General features: G+C 35.5%; 1 protein-coding gene across 2 annotated transcripts; it reads left to right on the top strand.

Annotated features, from left to right (window-relative positions):
* Smp_092530.1 (adapter-related protein complex 1 gamma subunit (gamma-adaptin)) lies at positions 1–22548 on the top strand (the record flags this gene model as incomplete). 2 transcript variants are annotated; one of them, XM_018788493.1, is made up of 12 exons in its annotated part: positions 1–198; positions 5912–6010; positions 7709–7789; positions 9298–9396; positions 10173–10342; positions 11021–11186; positions 11936–12073; positions 13249–13454; positions 14445–14770; positions 15106–15342; positions 19885–20162; positions 21570–22548. In XM_018788493.1, 12 exons carry the CDS (start codon positions 1–3, stop codon positions 21669–21671), a joined length of 2100 nt encoding a protein of 699 aa, XP_018654030.1. In that variant the 3' UTR covers positions 21672–22548. The 2 variants fall into 2 exon arrangements, with proteins under 2 accessions (XP_018654030.1, XP_018654031.1); XM_018788494.1 differs by lacking the exons at positions 19885–20162; positions 21570–22548 and adding an exon at positions 19391–19740.
* Positions 22549–25034: the final 2486 nt, after the last annotated feature.

Here is a 25034-nt window from a genome sequence, read left to right as displayed (position 1 = left end):
ATGCTTACAATTTTATTTCAACAGGCGGCATTATGTGCCTTTCAAATAATTCGAAAGGTACCTGATCTCATGGAAATGTTTATACCATGTACACGTTCTCTTCTTTCCGAGAAAAATCATGGAGTCTTATTGGCTACTATTTGTTTAATTCAAGAAATGTGTGAACGTAGTCCGGATACTTTGAATTATTTTCGCAAGGTGTGTTCATTTTAATCACCAGATATTTACTTTGGGTGCTTCTCATGAGTAATCAACCAATTATTTTTTTAATTGTATCAAGTAGTTGAACTGTATATCGACATCAAATATGTTAGTCTCAGTATGAATGTATTTATTTACTTAGGTATTGCCAGATTCACCGTGATAACGTACCCATAAACTATTATTTTACATCTGTTATTTTATCCTCTTAAACTTATATATATATATATATATAGTATATTGACCCAGCAGTGTTTGATTGTTCATTCACATTTGCTCTTTCCTATAAAATGATTCATCATTGCCTTAAACTCCGCCTTTAGCTCTTCTAGGGTTACTGCCGGTCACAAGCCCACACAAAGGAGGAGGATTAAGTGTGGGGTTAGCAACCCCATCCCATGGAAAACAATCTTGCTAAAAAAACGCTAACCAGAATAAACAAATTAAACCGTTTAAATTCTGCCCTCCGAGTTGAAGGAAAAATTATGACGCCTCATGATGAAAACCGAGATTCTTCGGATGTCAATAGGCCGATGCTCCTTCTAACAACCAGAGCAACAATTTTTATAGGTATATGGAAAGTGCGGACAGGGTAGGAGACCGGGAGTACCAGTCAAATAACAACGGAAATGAGGAGATACAACCTGGCGGTTTATGGAATAAGTGAAGCCCATTGGACCCAAGCTGAACAGAAAAAGATAGATTCGGGAGAGATAATGCTGCTTTACTCAGGTCACGGAGAAGAAAATGCTCCATATACTCAGGGAGTTGATCTGGTGCTGTCCAAAGAGGCACGTAAAGCACTTACAGGATGGGGGATCTCATGGACTCAGAATCATCAAAGCACCATTCAAAACAAAGAAGAAGGCAATCACAATGAATGTTATCCATTGTTATGCACCCACCAATGACAGCAACGACGATAAAGGTCAGTTTTACGAGAGGCTACAATCAATCATAATGAAGTGCTCAGAAAAAGATCTTACCATTCTGATGGGAGACCTAAACTCCAAAGTCGGAATGGACAACGCCGGATATGAAGATATCATGAGACGACATGGACTGGGTGAGAGAAATGAAAATGGTGACAGATTTGCAAACTTATATGCATTCAACGAAATTGTTATAGACGGCACAATATTTCCACACAAACGCATACACAAAGCTACATGGGTCTCACCAGATCACACCACGGAGAACCAGACCAATCATATATGTATCACTGAAAAATTCACAAGGTCAGTGGAAGATGTGAGAACCAGGAGAGAAGCTGATTGTCCCAATATATAAAAAGGGGTCCAAATCATCCTGCGATAACCATAGAGGGATTAGTCTGACTAACATAGCATCTAAAATACTAGCCTCAATAATTATCGGGCGCCTAACTAAGACTCGTGAACTGCAAACACGAGAAAATCAGGCTGGCTTCAGACCTGGTCGTGGCTGTATCGACCACATATTCACCATTCGTCAAGTTTTAGAGCACAGACACGCTTATCGGCGTCCGACAATGATAGTTTTTCTTGACTTGAAAGCAGCATTTGACTCTGTAGACCGAGAGGTTCTGTGGCAGTGTCTGTCATTGAAAGGTGTACCTGAGAAGTACATAAACCTTGTGAAGGCTCTTTACTCGAACACTATTAGTCGAGTAAGAGCTTATGGCGAACTGTCATATGATTTTACAACCTCAAGTGGTGTCCGTCAAGGCTGTCCACTATCCCCGTTTTTGTTTAACTTCATTATAGACCTGTTGCTGCAAATAACACTCTCTTCGACTGAATCTACAGGAATTGATCTCCTACCAGGGGGACCACTAAGCGACTTAGAATACGCAGATGACATAGTCCTGTTTGGTGAAGACGCTGGCAAAATGCAGAGTCTTCTGTTGGAACTCAGTAATAATGCCAGGATGTTTGGGACGCGTTTCTCCCCATCCAAATGCAAATTGTTACTCCAGGACTGGCCTGCGTCAACACTCGAACTAAGGATAGGGAGTGAAGTAGTCGAACGCGTCGACAACTTCACTTATCTTGGAAGTCTGATCAGCTCTAATGGGTTGGTGTCTGACGAAATCTCAGCACGGATTCAAAAAGCTCGTTTGGCTTTTGCCAACTTACGTCACCTATGGCGTAGACGAGATATCCGTCTATCAATTAAGGGACGAGTATACTGCGCATCAGTTCGTTCTGTTCTACTTTACGGCTGTGAAACATGGCCATTAAGAGTAGAAGATACTCGTAGGTTACTAGTATTTGACCACAGATGCCTTAGAAATATTGCTCACATCTGCTGGGATAACCGGGTAAGTAATAGTGAGGTTAGACGCAGGGTATTAGGGAACGATGGTAAATCAGTTGATGAGGTGATGAATCTTCATCGACTGAGATGGTTGGGCCATGTGTTACGTATGCTTGAACACCGATTACCACGACGCGCTATGATGACTAGTATTGGGGACGGTTGGAAGAGAGTTAGGGGCGGCCAAACCAAAACATGGCATCAGTGCTTGAAGTCACTAACTTCTAGTCTGAGCCATGTTGGCAGATGCAGACTACCTGGTTGGGGTCCGCGTGACTATCGTAACCAATGGTTGGAGACTCTGTGTGACATGGCTCAGAATCGATCACAATGGCGTAGGTGTATACACTCTTTATCTTCCCTTAAACCTTGAGACTAAAATTGCTTCATATCTCTCTTCCTTCCTATACTATATCCTTATATACAACCTATAATTTATATACTACTACCAACACTAAATTAACTACTATGAATCCGGTGTTGATCTTGTTGTGCTAACGAGGTATGGCAACTTGGACCGATGCATATATGTGCCTGGTCCTACGTTGTAGCTGACTGACATAGCTTCAGCCCATCACAATTTCAACGACTCTAAAATTTCTCCCAGCAACAGGTTCCAAGCCTTATAAGATACACCTAAAATGGGAAACTTCTATGTAGGACAATTGGTAAGGGATCAGAGAAGCACTAACTTCAACGTGTCAGGAGGTTCTGGGTCTCAAAAAGAATGGATCTCTATGGAAACCCTGGACAAGATTGAAGAAAAAAAAACAAGAAAACGGCAATTAACGACAGCCAAGCAAGAAGAGTGAAATTCAAGGCACAGGCTTAACACACTACTGCAAAACAAACAGGTAATGGTGAGCATTATGGCTGACAAACAAATAAGCGGAAGAGCTAGCAACAACAGTGGAAAAAGCTGACAGAGACGGAAATATGAGACAGCTGAAAGAGAAATATAGTAAACTGGAGGGAGTGATCAGTCAAGGACAAATAAGGTGAGCCAATCACTGAGATACAATAACAAAAGAATATGTGTGTGTGGAACACTTATAAGAACTCTTGAATAGACCTGCCTTACTGAACCCACCGGACATCGAAGCTGCACATACACAGACCTTCCTATAGATGTCACTTCACCAATAATCGAAGAAATCAGCATGGCCATCAGACAAATCAAGAGTGGAAAAGCAACGGGACCTGACAATATACCAGCTGTAGCACTAAACTCAGACAAAGAAGTAAATACAAACATGCTCCACGTTCTATTCAGAAAGATTTGGGAGGAAGAACAAGTGCCACTGACAGAGTGGAAAGAAGGATACCTCATCAAGATACCAGAGAAAGACATGAGCGATCATGAGAACTGCAGGGGCATCACATTACTGTCAGTACTAGAAAACATTTTCGATAGTGTTGCTGGACCACATTGAAGAACAAGGAGGATTCGATGCAGACGTAAATGGGAGGATTGGCAAAGCAAGGACAGCATTCCTACACTTGAAGAACATGTAGAACTCAAAACAACTGTCATCCAACATCAAAGTAAGAATCTTCAATACGAACGTCAAGACAGTTCTACTGTATTAAACTGAAACTTGGAGAACTACCACAACCATCATCAGAAAGGTACAAGTATGTATAAACAATTGTTTACGTAAAATACTCAATGTCCGTTGACCGGATACCATCAGCAATAGCCTACTGTGAGAGAGAACAAACCAGCTTCGATCTGAGGAGGAAATTAGGAAAAGATGGGCGAGACTAAAGAACATGGACGAGCCAATCAAAAGCTTTCGCGGGTTTTCAAGGTCACGGCGCTAAGTTCGGTACCTGACGCTTACGTACGGTCGGTTTACAACAGATTTTAGAGAAAACATGATAATTAAGCGTCTACAAGAGAAGTGATCATAAGATTTTGGCGCAGAATTCAATTATACATTTCTATAAATAGAGTTTTGGCATTATAGTCTTTGTCAGTTCGTGATGAAAACCCTAAGTATAATTCCTAACCTTAAGCATGAACTGTAAATCATAATTTGAATTCTTCACACAGGTTTATAACCCTCATTTAGTCTAGGTTATTATGTTGTCACCCTGAGATTCACTCTAGCGTCGCTCAAAGGGCGTCCATAATTTATAGTCTCATTCTTAAACCTAAACCTTAACCCTAATCCTAAACCCTAAACCATACAAACATACCGACAACACTGAAACTATGTGGTCGAGGCTGAAAGAATTTTTGAGACTTTTTCATGGTTCCAGAGGTCGACTACTATGGAGCCACATGGATGAGTTCCTGTGCCATGTGCACTATGATTTTAGAACATCTGAACCTATATCTGACCTTGATAAGTGTTTGAGTCATGTAAAAGAACAGTATTCCCTTTAATTTTTGAGTTTTGTATAATATATTTTTACTGTATACTGACTGTCTTCTGATTGGCTAGTATTTCTCAAGGTCATTTAAGGTTCGTTCAAAGGTCGTCCATGCTCTTTAGTCTCGCCGAATCCTGAAGGTAAACGGAAAAGAGGTAGGTCAAAGAACACACGGCGTCGACAATTGGAAACATACATGAAAAAGGTAAATAGCAACTGGGAATGATTTCCCAGAACAGAGTTGGATGGAGAATGCTGGTGGTCGGCCTATGCTCCTTCACGATGGGTAACAGTTATATATATATATATATATATATATATATATATAGGGTTCTACAATAAATGATGATTCAGTCAATGTAAAAGTCATTCAAGATGATGTGCTTAACAACAGTAATCATTACGCTGCTCTGAGAAGTCCAAAAGTAGCTGGTTCAATATTGGCGAACTAATAAATACTCTAACAAACGATGGAACAGTCTGATTTCGAATGAATGTAATACACGTTCACTACAAAATTATATAATCAAAAACTAATTACTTATGAGTAGTACAGTTTTAGCACATGAATTTCACAAATATCTTTTTAGATTGTACATTTGTAGGCTCATTTCATAAAACATTGTTTCTAGAATGAGATTGTTCAACTTCTACTAGATTTTAGAAATACATGATTTAAGGCTTTTTTTTCTTTTCAATTACAACTCGAGCGTCGAAACCCTTTATATATTTTTTGCCCTTAGTAAGTGTATCGAGTAAATTATGGTGTTATTCGGTGCATTTCCTGCTTTCCGTGAATTTTTAGTGGGTAGAAAACTAATCGTAGTATATTGAGTTATTGAAATAGAAGTAGATAAGCCTCTATCCATAAATATAAAAAGTGATCAAGTCTAACTCTGTTATAATTTTAGTGTTATGGTCGCTCATAATAATTACAATGTTTCACTCGGATTCTAGTAATTTATTTCGAAATCCTTATTGCTTTTGTTTCATTAGTGTAATACATCTTCATTTAATTCTCTTTATCCTCTAGCAATTAGTTCCAACACTAGTACGTACTTTAAAGAATCTCATTATGACTGGTTATTCTCCTGATCATGACGTTAATAAAATAAGTGACCCATTTCTGCAGGTTTGTTGTCATTGTAACAAAAAATTTTTTGGCTATTATTCCTGGTATTTAATCATCATAATTTTTGAGTTTCAACTTTTTTTTTAGGATAAAACCCTGTTAAGCCCACTCTTTTGATGCTGATTGCACTATATTCTTCAAGGGGATACAAATTTTTTTGAGCTCCACCGTTTTTTAAAGCCACTGAAGTTTCTACCTAAATAAGTGTTATTGTGGCGATCGAGAATACAGGCGGGGATAACTATATGTATTTAGACACAAAATACAGAATCTCTTAGCAAAATCTGAGAACCATACAGTAAACACTTCATTTGCAAAATGTCAACCAATTGTCTCAGACTTGATTATTCCTTCGTTTCCACACCAATCAATCTCTGTTCTCGTTCCCTTTTCTTCGATCCTCTACCATCAGGCATTTCACTTTCAACTGAACGTAACTACTACTTATAGCTGTCGACGTCTGTAGCACACACCACAGTATGAGTAAGCGGTTATTTGGATAATTATGAAAAAAGCTTGTCTTCTGAAACACTCTTAAACTTTAAAAATGCCGGGGTATTTCTTAGAAATACTATAAATCTTTTGTCTTGTTGTGAGAATTGTAAGAATTCAACAGTCTCCACCAACATTTTAGAGGTGTAATAGTTTCTTATATTGCCCCTTCGTCATTCCTTCTCTAGTGCCGTTTATATATTTGTTTGAGAAACTCATTCACGTTACGTCTCATATTGTGAGGATTGAGACTGCTTCAAAACTTAAGTCAATTAAATTTAACAGTGACTTAGGCATAGGAAATGCAGTTTCACTTTTGTCAGGTCTTGTTTCGTATGATTTCTGATATTGTACATGGAACATGCGGTACATTCAGGACTTCCTACATTTCACGTATTCAGCTTTCTTACTAATTATGTTATAATATGTTCCCAACTTTTCACAAGTTAGTACTGCTTCAATTATCTATGTGGCGTTTAATTGACTCAAAACTACTCATGGATAAGATATCTGTATTTCTTTCGAGAGCTCTTTTATTTAAAAAAAAAATCGATGTCTTATCATGCTGTTCTATATTTCGCTTTGTACAGACGTATTTTTTAACCTAATCAATTACGGCTACTTTGAGATAAAATGAAATACTTCTTCCAGATGATTCTTAGAATGGTTTCTGTAGTCATTTTTCTATAACTTGGAGATTTTCCAAAATAGAAAAACCTCAATTTGCATAATTCATTGTGCGTAAGACTTTCATTTCAGTTATGCAAGGTTAAAATTCGTATCTGTTAATTCGTATCCATATGGCTGTTTTTTCGTTGGATTAGCCGTCATTCACATCTAGCTATATATGCGTAAGGACGGTTCTTTGCTTATCTTCGGATATTTATTTATAGTTAAACTATTGGATATCTTTAAGTTTAATAAGAATCTAATATTCAGCTGCTCTGTAGTTGCTTAATGTAAATTGACTGGTAAGGAGGAGTGAAATAACACAATAGTTATGTTTTGTGGGATTATTCCGTTTCGTATTCTGTGTACCATTTGTCTGATTTTTAAGAAAAATGGTTGACATCCTGAAATGTTTTAAATAAAATCTCATTATTTTAAAAACTTTTGTATCGTAATAATCTATTTTTTGCTATACTAGTGAGCGATTGATCATCTTTTATTACTATGTGACGTCTTTATTTACTTTTTCCTTTGTAGGTGAAAATACTGAGGCTCATGCGTGTTCTAGGTCATGGTGACAAAGCCTCCAGTGAAGCAATGAACGATATTCTAGCTCAAGTAATTTTAGATTATAAATCTTTGCAGTACTCAACATTGTTGTTATCAGTACCAAAGAGGTCTTTATTTCCCGAAATGCCCTGGTACGGCCGAGGGTGGGGAGAGTCATCTCTCCCTCTCAAAATGCTCTCATATGGCTACGCGTGTACTAGCCATTGATATGGAAGTCCTACTCACCACCTTCTCGAGACGGAGGCGTTGTTTACAGAATTGAGAGGACGGAAAGCGACTGTCCGGCACTCCACTCGGGTTGGCGGATATGGAGGGTTCACCTAGTGGCGTTGGAAAACCCTGATTCCAGTCTAGTGGTGCACATGGGCTCCAGTATCCTGAGGGAACAAATGGTATATCAACCAGTTGCTGGTCACCGGCTACCATTGGACTGCATCTCCTTATGATGCTCCACTGCCTTGTAAATCAAACCTTTAGGTCGAAGGCTCCGGGTGTGGTCCCCTAAGAAAACCACTTGCTACAGTCTGGGCATCCGGGCAGTATCACAACCCTCAAACAAATCAAGTGACTCGTGTGGTGCATATGTATTCAGTGCCTCTTTGTACCAATATTTGTGTTCAAATAAATAAATAATAATGTAATTTGACAGCATCAAATTCCATGTCTTAATCTTTGCAAAACGTTATCATTAACATATAGAAAACATATGGGACTATAATTTAAGGTCCAATTAATTAGAATTGCATTACCTTTTTGAGTATGCAGGTAGATATCTGTATTCCGTCTACGTTGTCTGTAACTCATACTGTCTTATGCGCTGTATACTGCTCCTTCATTTTATTTGATCTACTTGTTCAAAGGAGTTGCATATATGAAGATTTTAAATAAACAGTTGTATTGAAATGAACTATCACACTAGTGCATTTGCTTGATTGTGTTCCACTTTAAAATAGTAACATGTAAATCGCAGCAAAAGAGTAATAATTAAGTCCAGGTTTGTGTATACACTCTCAAACTACACTGATTGTTTCAAACCTACATATACTATCCGATCATATTGTTCTGAATTTGATCCACCCTTTTTCTAAAATTATTCACAATAACGACTGAATCATATTAACATAATTTGTGAAAATTTCTAGGAAAAATCATACACGAATCAAGAAATATAGAATAAGTAAGGCTAAAAAATAAGGACTTTTATAACTAATTGACAAACACACTTACTTCATAATTGTTAATTTTAAGCTATTTTACTGAAATCTTATGATCATCATTTCTTATGTTATCTAATTATTAAGTCAACATTCCTATATTCACCGGGTTTATGGATTAGTTTTGTTGTTAAACTCCACTATTTTCCTTTTTCTTGCAGCATACGTGCTTCAATATTGATGTTGATCATCTATGCAACATCAACGATCCTTATGAGCACAGGTTTTTAATATCAGTGTACTTGTTTTACCATTTTTCAAACATTAAACCCACAGATTTCTTTATGCGTTTCCATTTTATTTGTTTTTTAACTTTGAGATTACCATATCTGAAATTTATAGGTGGCTACAAATACTGAGACGAGTAAAAATGTTGGCCACGCGATTCTCTATGAAATTGTGTTAACAATAATGGGAATAGAATCAGATCCAGGATTGCGAGTACGTTTGTTGTGAGGATATTATTTTTATGCTTTTTTATAATAAACATAACCACTGAACAGTTTAGTATACTTAATAGTTTGTTTACTTTTATATATTGCTTCAGAATTAAATATTAAGATGAGTAGTAACATTTAATGGATGTTTAATAATCTATCATCAAGCAGACGAAACTATAATCTGGGGTCATAGTCATTCAAGTTAGATTTCCTTGGTTAATATTCAGATAAATATTTGCACTTCTTAATTCGAGAATATACTTTGGACCATTTTTTCACTGTTTGTTACCACTCTGGTATCACTGTGTACCCGAAGAATCGTAATTTTGTTTTAAATACAGTAATTATTCATGATCATTTAGAGAAGTTTAGTTGTTTACTGTTTTTGGATTTATTTTACGGAGAAACTTGCTAGGGTTCATAAATACGGATTACAAGTTATTCAAAGATAAAATAACGTTTAGTGCTTGCTATTACTCGTCCATTGAGGTTTAACTGACAATTTCCTAGCTTCTAGTAACGCATTCGACCTAAAACCATTGAACCACAAGCTCAAATCCCACTCTATGTACTTCGATTTGGGAAACGGGGTAGTAGTATCACTATCTGTTACACTTAGAGCGTGGCTGGAAGCAAAGTGCAAAACTCTATCGGATAAATGAATGAAATGAAGTTAGTCTTTAGGAAGTATACTAGTGTGTAAGGCTTTTTAACAGCTATAGAAATTACTATAAAAGGAGCGTTCTGTTATCCATTTATGTTCTAATTCTTCTAAAGGTTCTTGCCATAAACATTTTGGGTCGGTTTCTACTAAATACGGACAAAGATATTCGCTACGTCGCTCTCAATACTTTGTTAAGAGTTGTATATGCTGATTCTAAAGCTGTACAGAGGCACAGATTGACAATATTGGATTGCTTGAAGGATCCTGATGTTTCGATACAAAGGTTAGTCGATTTTTGTAAATGTGAATGTTGAGTAAGAATAAAGTCATTCAATTTTTTTTAAAAAGGCTTCACCATGTGTTTCAATAAAAACTGACGACCATTACATCGTAACTATCCAATTCTATTGTTATGGTTCTGTTATAACGCTCGGTTTTCCATGTCTACACGAATGGAACGTTAATTTGCCTTAGACGAATATCTACACTAGATTCCATCCCGACGTCTATTCTACAGGACTTCAACACAAGTCAGATCAAGAACACATGATTAGTCTGACTAGAACGTAAATATATTTCCACATCAAAAACTTACAACAAGCCGACACACTCCAACAACAGTCAATAGTAATTTTAAGGATATGAGAATATATAACTCATCTAACGCCTGTCAAACTATCATCTGACTAAGCTAACAACCAATCATTATCATCCTCGCCCACACATCAGGTTCTCTTCACTTAGGTTTTATAAGTTCATGAGAGATATGTGAATCTTCTTTCTACGTTCAAAATATATCCTAACTGACTATTGGTAATCAATGTTTACTTAATCTTATTTAGGTTTCTGCGTTCAACAGTAACAAATATGTAGTGTACAATTTTCTAGTAAAATTACCACCATGTTTAAACATTTATCAGTGTTGTGTAGTTAAACTGATGACATTTTTTTACTTCAACAGGCGTGCTATCGATTTATGCTTTGCATTAACAAATCATACAAATGTTTGTTCAATGGCCAAAGAACTTCTACTTTATTTACAGAGTTGTGATAATGAAATTCAAGGCGATGTTTGTTCAAATATCTCAATAGCAGCGGAGAAATATGCTCCAAATAAGAGATGGCATGTGGACACCATGATGAAATTGTAACCACTGTAGGTTTTATTTTGGTTCGGAATTTCTTGGATAATTTGTAGATATATAAATTAAATTCAAATTCTCTCGTGAGATGTTTTAAAAGACCATTTATTGTATCATAATACCCGTCGTTGCTCTTGTGATTTTCGGTGTTCTCCTCTGGATTAATAGCCTAATTTTTTCTTATGGTTGTTATATGTCGTTGTTTTGTCAGCATTTATCTAAAATTTATAAATCTTTTAGGATATTCATAAGCTGTTTAATTCAGTTGGTTTTGTTTTATAAAAATTACAAAGCTATGTACAGGATTTTTTTAATCCCTTATTGTTTTGTTGTTTATTTCTTCGCTTTAGTATTTTGCGAAACTCCATCAGTAAGGAAAGCCTATATTATTGGAAAGGTAGATGGAAATTTTGTAAAATCTGTCATCTGTAAATAGGGTTTGGAATTTTTTCTGTTGGATTGGATCAGTTGATCCCTGTGTACTAATGCCTGGACATATTGTCCGAGATATATTTTTGTAAGTAGTTCAGATTAGGTGGTTTAATGTTTTAAAATCGTTGCCACATTTACCATCACAAGCTTGAATGCTGTTGATAAATAAATTGCACTAATCAAACTCAATTCGGTTTCTGCGAGAATTCTTTTTAGAAATCTAAAAGGTACTTCTAAAATTTTGACTTTCCTTTTAGCTGTTATCATTTGCATTCCCCAATTTTACGTTATTATTGTGATAGGCTGGAAACTATGCTCGGGATGATGTCGTCTCATCTCTAGTTAGCCTGATTTCTCAAAATCATAGTCTACACGCGTACGCTACCGTTCAGCTTTTCAATGCTATGAATGGAGCTATGTCTCAACAACCTTTGGTTCAGGTATGTTGTAATTTCTTTCTATATTACTTGTCAATTTTTCTGGTTAAACTAAACCACGAAATATTGTCAAATTTGGATTTCAGGTGTCAGTACTATATCTTAAGTTCTCAGTATTCAGTAATAGAGTTGAAGTGTTCCAAATCGAATAGTGAAATAAGTATGTCTAAATTAAAGAGAAGCAATTAATGTTTGAGTTGATAGTAAAGCAGAACAAGCAATTTAAGTTCAGTGTTCGTTCTTAAAGATAATTAGTCTTCATTAGTTTCCTAAGGCTAATTTTTAATGCAATTTGAAAGCTTTTTCTGGATTGTAGTTCTACCTTAATGGAATTTGTCATAACGGCGTATGTTGTAATAATGTTATGCTTTAGGAAATTCGAACACGAGAACTTTCACATTGTTTTCCTCGCAGACAAAAATAGTACTAGTTTATTTACACTTGTTAAATGTTTATTAATGTTCAATTTATTTCGTCCTCTTTAAGCTCACTGATGCAGCTTGGTAACTGTTATTTGTAGATTTTATGTAGTTCATCGACATACTTGAAGTTTTCCATTATTTCTCGCTATGTAGAAATAAAAAACTATACTTTTAATCAGTTGAGCAAATTAGATAGTAACAGCATAGATTTCTACCCTCATAGCAACAAGGGAAATGTTTTTCGACCTATCTGTTTAAGGCATAAATAACTCAAACAAGTGAAAAATCTAATCAAATTCTACTTTTCAGCTTCTTTAAATATATAGAACGTAGTATATAGTTATAAATCTTTTGTGTCTCTGGAAACAACTGGTTTTTGTATTAGATTATGATGAATTTACTCCAGGTAGCAAACATTTAACTAACTGAGGATCTTGATGCTTATAAAACAACCGACAACCTATCATTTTTAAATGTACATAAAATTAATTTTGTACACTGAAAAGTTTTACCAGTTTTTAATGGCTTTTACATTGAGTTATGTTATTATTGTTATGACAGTTTGATGTATTTGTCGTTCTGATTACGTCATTGTAACTTTGTTTCTAATTCTTTCTTGGTCGTTTTAATTGTTATCATTCCACAAAACAGGTTCTAAATTTTTATTTAGGAGTTTTTCATTCTAGTTAAAGTTATATGCCATACTTCCGAAGTAAATTTATCATTTCTCACCAAATACTTAAAAAAATTTTATAGGTCGCTTGTTGGACAATCGGGGAATATGGTGATTTGTTGGTTTCTCCAGAACCTTCAGAAGATATTCCACAGCCAGTTACTGAATTAGAATTGATTACTGTGTTACAGCGTGCTCTGGTTAGTGTGACTTCAACAGTGCAAACAAAGCAAATGGTTATAAACACACTTGTTAAACTAACCACACGTTTTACTCCAACACATTTAGAGTAAGTTTTCAATAACATTATTTCATATTTACTTACTTACATCTGTTACTCCTCGTGAAGGAGCTTGGCCGACCACCAGCATTCTCCATCCAACTCTGTTCTGAGAAATCATTCCCAGTTGCTATTTACTTTGTTCATGTATGTTTCCAATTGTCGACGCCGTGTGTTCTTTGACCTACCTCTTTTCCGTTTACCTTCAGGATTCTATGTTAGGGCTTGCCTCGTGATGCAGTTTGATGATTTCTGCAATATATGTCCTATATACTGCCAACATCTTTTCCTATTTTCCTCCTCAGATCGAAGCTGGTTTGTTCTCTCTCACAGTAGGCTATTGCTGATGGTATCCGGTCAACGGACATTGAGTATTTTACGTAAACAATTGTTTATACATACTTGTACCTTTCTGATGATGGTTGTGGTAGTTCTCCAAGTTTCAGTTTAATACAGTAGAACTGTCTTGACGTTCGTATTGAAGATTCTTACTTTGATGTTGGATGACAGTTGTTTTGAGTTCTACATGTTCTTCAAGTGTAGGAATGCTGTCCTTGCTTTACCAATCCTATCCACACTGCCAAATGCTTTCTCGTAGTTGATGTAAAGCGACGCGTTCCATTCGATTGATTGTCCAACAATGATCTGTAGTGTAGTGATTTGGTCTGTGCACGACCTATCCTATCTCGAAGCTGGATGCCTACTGAATCTTTCATGCGGTTCAGCAACATTGTCGAAAACGTTTTCTGGTACTGACAGTAGTGTGATGCCCCTGCAGTTTTCACACTTGCTCAGATTTTTTTTCTCTGGTATCGTGATGAGGTATCCTTCTTTCCACTCTGTCAGTGGAAGTAGCCTTAAAAAAGCTACAGGAGTAATATAACTACCCGAGTGTCATTTTTATTTTAAATTTCGTTTTTTCTCTTAATTTAGTCATATTGTAGTACGAGCCATAATTTTTTTCCTTACTGTTGATTTTATATTACTTTGTTGTTGCAGAAAACTAAAAGAACTCATTAGATTTTATTCGACTAATGTGAATCTGGAGCTGCAACAACGATCTGTTGAATACAGCAAAATTTGTTCACAACCTATAAGTATTCGTGGTGGTTTACTTGATTGCATGCCAGTACTACCAACAAATGCTTTGTCTGGAACTTCGAATCCAGATAACCTGAGTCGTGGAATTAATGAATGTGATGTCATCGAAACTGAAGAAAGTAACACCGGAGGTGCAAAAACTCCATCAATTAATGGCTCAACTAATCAGTCGCTTACGATTTTCGATTTATTGGGTCCAGAAAGTGAACCTGATTCTCATATGAGTAAGCACTATATTTTATATCCTATAAGAGATAATTTTAGTGAGAATTACTTCTCAAGTGTATGTTTTAATCTATCTATTTATCTCATAAACAACTTTGGTTATTATCCACTACATATGTGCTCATTTATTGAGCAAAATTTCTATGATTCTATTATTTCTCATTTCCTTTCATGTTAATCTTCTCTTTCTCCTTGGGACACTTGTTGGATTATCATTTCTACATCAAGTTTTAATTTCATGAATGATGTATGAATCAGAACATCTGAATGAAGAGATAGAATTCAACTTCTTTTGATTACCTACTTGTATTACGTTTATCTTTTATTCTAATAGCTCAAAGCGCGACCACGAATCATTCTGATACTGGGACTAATTTACTAGATCTTCTTGATGTATTTGCTCCATCTGAAACCAAAGTGTCTAACAATACTCAAAATGCACCAGGATTTTCAGGTGATTTATTTGGCACTAAAAATGGTTACGGTGCCCCTATCATTCAACCTGCTCCGCAGCCTTCTGTCTTGGATTTCGACTTTGTCAATAATTCCGGTCCAGGTTTGACAAATCAAGGTCAGTTAACCTATATTTTCTGCTGCTTCATAATTGATAGAGACCAATAATTATACGACTTTACTAGTTCTCTCTTGTCTGCATAGTAAACTGATAATAAAATTTAAGTTGTCGACTGATATGAGCAATTCTTTTATCACACCTGTATTCGACTACGATTTTTAAAGAAAGGAGAATCACTATTTTTTCGGTAAAACATTTTTTCATCTCAATACCTTTCACTTTTAGTACCATGGATAGTATAGAATTGTTTCTCTTTTAGTTTACTTCACTATGTAGTTTTTTTCCACACATCTATTCATTAACAGAAGTTATAACCTAAACCTTTTATTGGTTGTCAACTAATTACTAAGACTCAGTACATTCACTTAGATATTTCCTACCTTAATTATAAAGGAGTATGTTATATCCAAGGTAAGATATTTCCAGCACCTTTTATCTTCTAGAGAGCTACATTTTTTGGAGATACTGGTTATCTTTGGGAAACATCTTATTATCTCCACATTTCAGTAAATTTTCATTTCGGTGCTGTATTTAGCAACTTTTAGTCTTACATCACTCCAGCCAATAAAGCTCATTTGTGAATATGCATTGAGTAGGTCCGACCACCCACCCCCATCATGGTATCATCGCCAGTCGAGTATGTTTCCCTAGGAAATATGTACGTTTCTTATATTTTATAGGATAATTGGAGACTTTTGTTCGGTGGTCAATGTCCTACGAGGGTAACAGGCATAAGTAAATAAGCAAAATGGTAAGATATATCTATGAGAACGAAAGTTGAATATGTATGCTCAATTATAACAACTACTAAACATCTAATTTCTCTACAATTTTGTTAGTGAAGAGAGATATACTCCCTGATGTGAGCTTTTTCAAGGCGGTATAAGAGGAGATGTAATTATCTACGTACCACACAAGCAATCGTACTGATTTTATTTCTCAGATAGGTTTTAGAAAATTATTTCGGAGTCTCGAAAGTACACTTGCAAAGTAGTTCGTATTTCCAGAGAAAGTGTAAACAGTTTTAGACGAAGTAGTGGAATATCAGGCCTGCCATCTTTTCAAAGTAAATGTTTGCGATCCCGTGTACTTCATGACTATTTGAAACTTTATATCATGTTATGGCCTTACTAACTTGGAGGATAGATGGACGAAATAGATTATATAGTGCTACTGGTGTTTTGCGTGACTTCTGAACCAGTCCTATCATTATTATTGCTATTTATTATTATTATTTTTAATTTGAAAAAAAAACGACCGAAAAGGTTTTGAATAGTTCTAGAGTCGTTTATAAATGAACCTTTATTCAAGAATCAGGGGTTATCTCGACTTTTGTGATTATGTAATTCATGTATTTAAACGGAAAACTAAGTTTTTATACTTCTAAATTGCTAGCAAGTGCTGGCAATGCATAAATTAATAGCTTTTAACCTTTGAGTTTTTGTAGTTTGATTAGAAATTATAGTTATTTATACAACTGTACAAAAATCATTGGACCTAAAGTAATGTTTCTGCAGGCATCTTAATTTATTACGATAGTTAACTGGTATGAATATTCCATTAGACCTAATAGTCTTGTATCTTTGAAAGGTCGAATGGAATGTAAGCGCAAAATAGTGATTTGATTGAATTTGTCCAGTCCATCTACGCGACCACTATTGGAGTATTTACTCCAATATAAATACCTTATCCGGGTTTCCAGGAAGTCCCGATAGTAAGTAATTTTTTGTATGGGGAAGGTATTTTTAGGATTGATAGTAATCAAAAGAGAACCAACATCTATTATCTGTTTACTGATTTTAATTTCGTGTTAACTTTTGCAGATAGTGACAATATTTCGACGGAAAACTAGGTTGACGGTGTTATCTTGTTGAGATGTGACCAATAGTTTGTGTCTAGTATAACTACGAATTCTTCATCATTGGACTGATGTATACGAGTAGTCCAAATTATATCTCAGTATTTGATGTCTCCTCTATTGACTTTTACAGCAAAATTTAAAACAGGAGTATGTGTAAATGCACTGGAAATCAGATCGTTCACAGTAGTCAAAGTGTCTAGAGCTTTACATACACAACGCAGAAGTATACTGTGGCTCGTGGGGTTTTTCTGAGATTCAAACTGATTTTATTGATGTTGAGAACACTTTTCAACTTTATCAACTAGACAATCCAGCGCGTAAAATAGACATCCACCTCTACGTTCATGTTCCGTATTGCATCAAAATAGTAGGTAGCTCTGAATATTTAATTCTGAATCAGAAATAAAAGGGCTCCTTTATTCTGTAACCATTACAAAAGATGATGTGGCTGATAAGAGTATGGTTTATAAAATCACAATTTTATTGGAAATTGAATGTGCATTGTTAAGCAATAAGTCTAAGAAGTGTGAATTTTTAAAAAGGCTGATATGTTATGTATCCCAGTCATGTGTGTTTATCCCCATTCCACACAATTTCGTAATGATTTCAAAAACTCGTGATGTTATTGGCATACTCAGTGAAGTAGCCAAAAAAGTTGAAATACAGCACATTTTCTAGTTAATATGAGTTTAAGTAATGATCTAAAGTAAATATTTTCTTATGTCACAATGTCGTCACAAGCAATCATTCATTTTTACATTAACGTTACTGGTTGAATATCTCATTCTAATACCATTAACTACGAGGACATTACAGAAAACGGTGTACACATTTATTAGTTGATTTATTTAAAGTATAATTCATTTTCACATTCATTTTATAAACATAATTCACTCATTGATAAGAAGCTGTAGAAATCACAGATAAGTGTGAATGTTATCTCGTTACCCATTGTTTGGTTCCATGGTATGTTTTAAGTTACAGTAATGAATTATCAGGCTTAAATTTACTTTGTTGATATGAGTTCCATTTTAACATAAATTTCGTTTGTTTACTTTGTTAAGTAAATCTTAACCAGGAAAAGTTCTTGCAACTACTGGATAGTTTTAGAATAGGCGGCCCAAAAGTCTGAGCAAACAACCGTGGAAGAATTTCTTCGAATTGAGTGGTCAAAATACATTACTTAATTAACTTGTTTCTGAAAATTTGCTGGATTTCAAGAAGAATGAACGAATTAAATTATCATACCTAATAAGCAATAGTGTATATTGATTTAATTCAGTGATGAAGGTTGGTCATTCAATGCTTTCATGAACTGGTCCCTGTTATGTCCTTAACTTATACGATTGCCAAATTTAGATGCGCGGACTTGTACGACCAACAAATGATGCATATACCTGAACGAGCGGCCTAGAGTCTCGATTGGCCCTTCTCTTTGTCTGTTAGGTCCAGAACACAGTGTATGATGCTGTTATTGCTTGTGGGAGTATGAACTCATGACTGACAGTACAAGTCATGTGTTGCTAAGATACCTTCGCCACATGACTGGTCTCTATCAGTAACCCAGTTTATTCCAGGATAGTTTAAGTACTTCTAATGCTATACAGGCTTTAATGCTCATCTGGGAGACTTAATATTATAATCTTTTAAAGATTGCATCATACTAACATTTTTCTCCAATGAATTAGAGCTCGGATTAGCCCGCGATAAGTTTGTACCACAAATGTGTGTTTGTGAAGAACCAATAACACTTGCTATAGTCTCTGCAACCCTTTTTGATTTGTTCTTATTCGCAAATCTTTGGGTGGCAGTTTTATCTTGATATATACGAACATTTTTTTGACAGTAGATGCAACAAATAGCTGTTCGTAATCTTTCGGTTCTGCAACTGAATGAGAAGAAAATCTAAACAAGGTCTGGCATGAGTACGTTACGCATTGTTGGTACAACGGATATATTGGCACGAGCTGTCCAGAAGACTAGCTGCTTTCAGTATCGAGTACCTAACAGAATTGAGCGGGGCGGGGGTATCAGGAATATTCCTAATAATCACAATATTTCCAAAGACCATTCACTTAGTAACTTCTTTAGCTATAAAATTAGTGACGAGATCAGCTTCAATCACATCACATTGTGTTGAAATTCCATTTTGTAGTGTATATCGCTTGCTTGCTTTCTTTACAGAATTATGACAAAGTGACCAATTGTCTCCGAACGTACAGTCACAATGAATTATTCAATAAAAGAGGAAATCAAATAAGTAACTGGATACTGAGTGAATTGATACAATTAGAAACAAACTAAGAATCAATAAACAAAATACACGCAAAGTTAAGTGAAAGAAAATCACTTAAAACTGATATACGAATTTTCGGATTGATTTTCTTCTTCATGTACTTAGAAATATAACACCATCAACTATGACATTTCGCATTACCCATTGTTTAAATTTTGTCGGAAGTCCTTAAAATTGTATGTTCTTATGTATTTATTTTTCGTTTTATTTCAGTATTTCAAAATAGGTATCATGAATACAACAGTAAATAGTTTCATTTTCGTAACTTTATCCGTTCTTAAAGTGTAATATTATCACTTTTGATGTGGAGTACAACTTTTTTAGCGGAGTAATTGACAGTTTGTAATCTCCATTCAATTTCTACAACAATTTCTTTATTTAGTCTCGTCAATTCCATCCACCACGATATACAATTCGAATGAGATAAAAATTGTATTCAACTTCGTGCCTTCCGCTGTACTAGATGGTCATTTTAACATAATCACAATGCAGTTAGTGGCAACTACTACAAGTCTTCAGCCAATTAATTCTTTTGAATTTCAGGCTGCTGTACCCAAATCTTGTCAGTTACAGCTTTTCCCACCATCGTCTAGTTCTATTTCATGTGGCCCTAACTCTACTCCGCTAACACAAGTGCTGAAGCTTAGCGTTCCACCGAAGGTAAACTTGGTTGTTTCTTTAATTTGTTCGTTAATTCAACAGAAGCACTTCAGATACGCTTACCTGTTTTATATTGTTATGTTACGTAAAACTAACTCAGTCATCAGGCCGAGGCTGGTTCGAGTCAATTGAGTCAATTGAAGCTAGACCACCATGGAAAACCTGGAAGCACGCTTTCAACTATGAAAATACTAAATCTCCACAAAACCCCTTCTGATAATTAATATAATCATATGCTCACTAGTGACTGACTTCGAGAAGTACATCCAGGAGTTCTATTGAGAAGCAGTGACCAGTGGAGTTCAAACCACGTCTGTTGTGAGATAGGAACTTACTGAAGACAACTTCTGAACGGTTGCTCAACTTCGTGGATCAGCTGAAGTTAGACATTAACACCGTTGGATGCCGGCTCAGTGGTCTATCGGTTAAGGGCTCTGGCTCGAGACTGGTAGGTCCTGGGCTCGAATCTAGCGAGTGCGGGATCGTGGATGCGCACTGCTGAGGAGTCCCATAATAGAACGAAACGGTCGTCTAGGTTTTCCATGGTGGTCTAGCTTCAATTGACTCACGCTTTCAACTATGAAAATACTGAATCTCCACAAAACCTTCTGATAATTAATATAGTTTTTTCCTGAAGTGGTTTATGCAGTTTTCCCTTACAATCGTCTTTGGATCAACGTTTATTATTAAAAAGAAATGTATGTCATTTATCATCAGTCCTTAGTCATATTGGCGGCCTTCTTGAACATTGGGCCACCTGTTCCTGCCATCTAGATATTTCAACAAGTTATCAAATTTTATTTGCTTTGATGTATCATTATGGCTGTTAATTACATAACCTACTCAGGTGCATTTCTGAAGAGTGTACAACCTTTCGTTGTACAAGTTACAAAATGCCTAATCAGAGTTATCGTGCTTGCTGGCAATATGCAACGAATAGAACGTACATTATTAGATGTCGATTGACTGGACTGCTCACTTCTAACTGGTGATCACTCAATATTTATCGTCAGGATCGACCATGAAATCAGAAACGGGAACTTGTTGAAATACGTTGTGCTTAGAATTCTATATTGTACCAAAATATATTGAATATTGATAATAATAATAACACACAGTTATCAAGTTGCGTGTTTTAGTGAACCTGTTCCAGCTTCAGAATTCTGTTGGTTAGTTTCTCTGTTTTCTTAGCTTCTCATTATTCTGAGGCCTGTGATCCATGTGTGTTCGTACGTGTGTAGAGGATGATGGTATTCAAAGTTGTTTTCATATGCTATTGGATAATTTGTTCCTTCTTACGAACATGAGGATATTAACTGTCAATTAAAGTGTAATATTACTCATTTTCCATTTGGTTAGTTTGAAACTAAAAGCCAACTACATTTACGGTAATTTTTTAATATATAGGTACGTCCACGGATGAAGATTCGTCTGCAGTTTGTCAAAAACGGTGAGACAAAAACTGACGAGTTTCAACTCGATGACTTTCCACAAGTATTGTGGCAGTAATATTTGAAGAATCTTCTATGAACTAAACAAAACCATTCATCAACTCTCAAGTCTAACCCAGAGTAAATCTGGAGTTATTTTTATTCTGGCTGTGCTTAATCGTGTATTTATGCGAAAATCATTAATATGCTGTTTTTTGTTTGTATAAAGTGTTATGTGTACCCAAGACTGTTTATTGAAATTGCCACAGTGCCTCCATTGTTTCTTGTTAATTGGCTTGTTATTAATTTTCAACCAGCTCCACATTCTAATATCATGTGATTCTAATTTTTGCATATCGTTTCGGCAATATTAACAAATAAACCCGACATGCAAATTTTCACTTTGTTGCTACTACTGATCTTGGGATAAATTTAATTTCTTTTATCTTTGATACACTTGTTTTTTTGTTTATGTCAAAATCTTGTCTGTTTCGTGATGTTTAATGGTCTATTTTATATCAGAAGTATTTTATTTGAGCTGACAATTACAGGTATGCGTACAATTGATATTTCAACATTCCGACTGTCTTCATGATCACATGTAACAGACTGGTCCTCTGGATTAATTAATGGTTGACCGATCGATTGCTTTTCTCAAACTTGTCAGTTTGAATTAAAATCCTAATAGAATTTCGTTCATTGTCAGTCAGTTACTCCCATGAACTCTGTGTTTACTGCTAAAACTTTCCATGTGAAATCAAACTTTTATGCACTATTAATATTTTGAATTCTCCGTATTATAGTTTTATTTTTTCTGTGATGCAATTATTCTGTTCATTATTTGACAACTAATTGGTTTAAAAAGGTATACTATTGTAAAACGTAAAGTTCAATATAGGTGTTCATTCAGTTGTGGCAGTTATACTGTTTGCAAGTAATTACACCTTGTAGTTATGAGTTTATGGTTTTTACTTGAGTAAAATTAATTAGAGAATTTAAAATAATCATTCAACACTTAATACATTTATGCATATTTATATCTAAAACACTAGTCAAATGTTTTCAAGTGGTTTTAAGAAACATATTTTACGTGATGAAAAAATAATGAACTGTTGAGATAGTGTTCTCATTATGTCTTAATTTTCGAGTAGCTCTTTTCTTAACTCATTGTAGTCCAGAATGTGAGTCCATGACTTCTTGACCTTTAGATTTTGGAACTGAGCTCTGGTACGACCGAGTGGGGAGAGTCCGCTCTCCATCTCGAAATGCTCTCACATGGCCACACGTTTATAGCCTCTGACAGAGAAGTCCTACTAACTGCCTTCTCGTGGCATTACTGTTGTTTACGAAATTGAGAGGACGAAGAGTGAATGTCAGGCGCTCCAACCGGGTTGGTGGACACGGCGAGTCCACCTAGGGGAATTGGAAAACCCTGATTCCAAACCAATGGTGCACATGGGCTCCAGTATCCTGAGGGAACAAATGGCGTATGAATCAATTGTTGGTCACCGGCTACCATTGGACTGCATCTCCTTATGATGCTTCACTGCCTTGTGGATCAGGCCTTTAGGTCAAAGGCGGCGCATATGTATCTGGTGCTTCCTTGTACCAATATTTATATGTTTAAGTAAATAATAAATAAATAAACCTCAGTTTGATTTGTGTAATTAAGGCAACGACTCAAAAGTGTGCTAATGAATATTGGACAAATATATTCATATTCACATTGTTATTCGTGGTTTTGTAACCCGAAGTTTACACTGAATCAGTTTAAACATTCAATGTAATTTATGTATTTCTAAGCAAATAGATGCTATACGATTATTTATAATAACAGTTCACTTATCATCTAAATTACTGAGTCTTACCATCTGTAGAATCCCGATAAGAGTGTTAAGGATCATAATTTGAAATGTTGGGGCGTTTGCCTGTGATTCACATCAGATATTGCTGTAATCCTTTTGATAAATATATTTTATTCTTTGAGATACAATATAGCGTTCATAATATTCTTCTAGAAGACCGAAAAATGAATTGATTGGAAATTGTAATATTAGTTTCACTAGATGTGTATTTAAATAGTCAAACCAATTGACATGTATAAAATAATGAACGAAATTAAAGATGGACACCGAAATATACTGAAGGGGGAGTAATATTGAATCAATACCATTCCTTAATTGTAATAGAACTACAATTACACTGGTACTAGAGTATCCAACAATTGTAATGAAAACATGGTAAACGACTATTGCATTGTATTGATCGAATTCAAATTAAATTAGGTGAAGTGTTTTTCAATGTGTTCAAAGTATCTCAAAAGTTCCAAGACTCAAGAACAAAGTAGAATAATGGACAGACAGACAGACAAAATATACTAGTAATGTGTACAAATAAAGATTTCAAGTTTAACCGTACAACTGGACACAATACACAATGGAATTTAAATAATGTATTCAGCAATCCCTTCTCTTATTTTGAAATCAGTATACAGTTTTGTGGATTCGTCATTTTTTTAAATATTGATAACAGCAATAAGCTAATTTCCATAAGCGTTAGTTTTATAAGTTGTGGCCTGTGTTCCCTGTTGCTGTATATCGTAATAATACCGCCAACTAGAGAGCAGTGATTTATCGATCGGGCCAATGACGCGTAAAACCCGTGCGAACAGTCTGGAGTACTTGTCGGTCCTACTTTCTGCCTAGCCCAGCCATTTATGTCAAGAACAACAATCTCAGCCTCTTCGGTATCAATCATTTATTTCAAACATACTAGGTTTATATACCAACCAGACCACATCGTACCATAAAATTTGTACAAGATTTAGCCAAATGTGGCCTGTGAATAAGAGAGATAGTAACTGGCAGACAGAGCATAACTCAAGAATGGTAAATTGTATAAAAATAGTTCAAAGGTCATAATGAATCGCTTAATAGGAGGGACATGAATATGGAAAGTTCTGTTACATAACCATTATAAGATAAAATATAGTCAACGTATTGGTCCATAACTAGATCTCAAAAGTTAGCATTCATTATTCTTATCAGAATATAACAGTTACAACTCATCGAAGAAATGAAACCGATCTAGATTAGAATTTCATTTAAAACATAGAAGCACTGAACAGCCGTTTTGTCCTACTAGCGTAATCAGCAGTACTAATCCACTGACTGGAACGTGTTTATCAAACCCAGGGATTTCGATCTCGTGTTCAAACGCTTAAACTCTAGACCACTAAGTTGGAATCTAACGGTGTTAATGTCTAACTTCAACCGATCCGCGACCACCTGTCATCTAAATTTTCTCTGTTTATGACTTAAGTGAGATTCAACAATCTTCACTCCCCCTTAAAGACAACGTACTGTGTAATTGTAATGCGTATATTTCAGCAATAGCCGCTAGATTGGAGGTTAAAATATCATACCTGATACATGAACCCTGA

Source organism: Schistosoma mansoni, chromosome W, assembly GCF_000237925.1.
Source record: "Schistosoma mansoni strain Puerto Rico chromosome W, complete genome".
Taxonomy (NCBI): domain Eukaryota; kingdom Metazoa; phylum Platyhelminthes; class Trematoda; order Strigeidida; family Schistosomatidae; genus Schistosoma; species Schistosoma mansoni.
The sequence above is the reverse complement of the archived record's forward strand: the minus strand, read 5'-3'. Positions and strand labels throughout refer to the sequence as shown.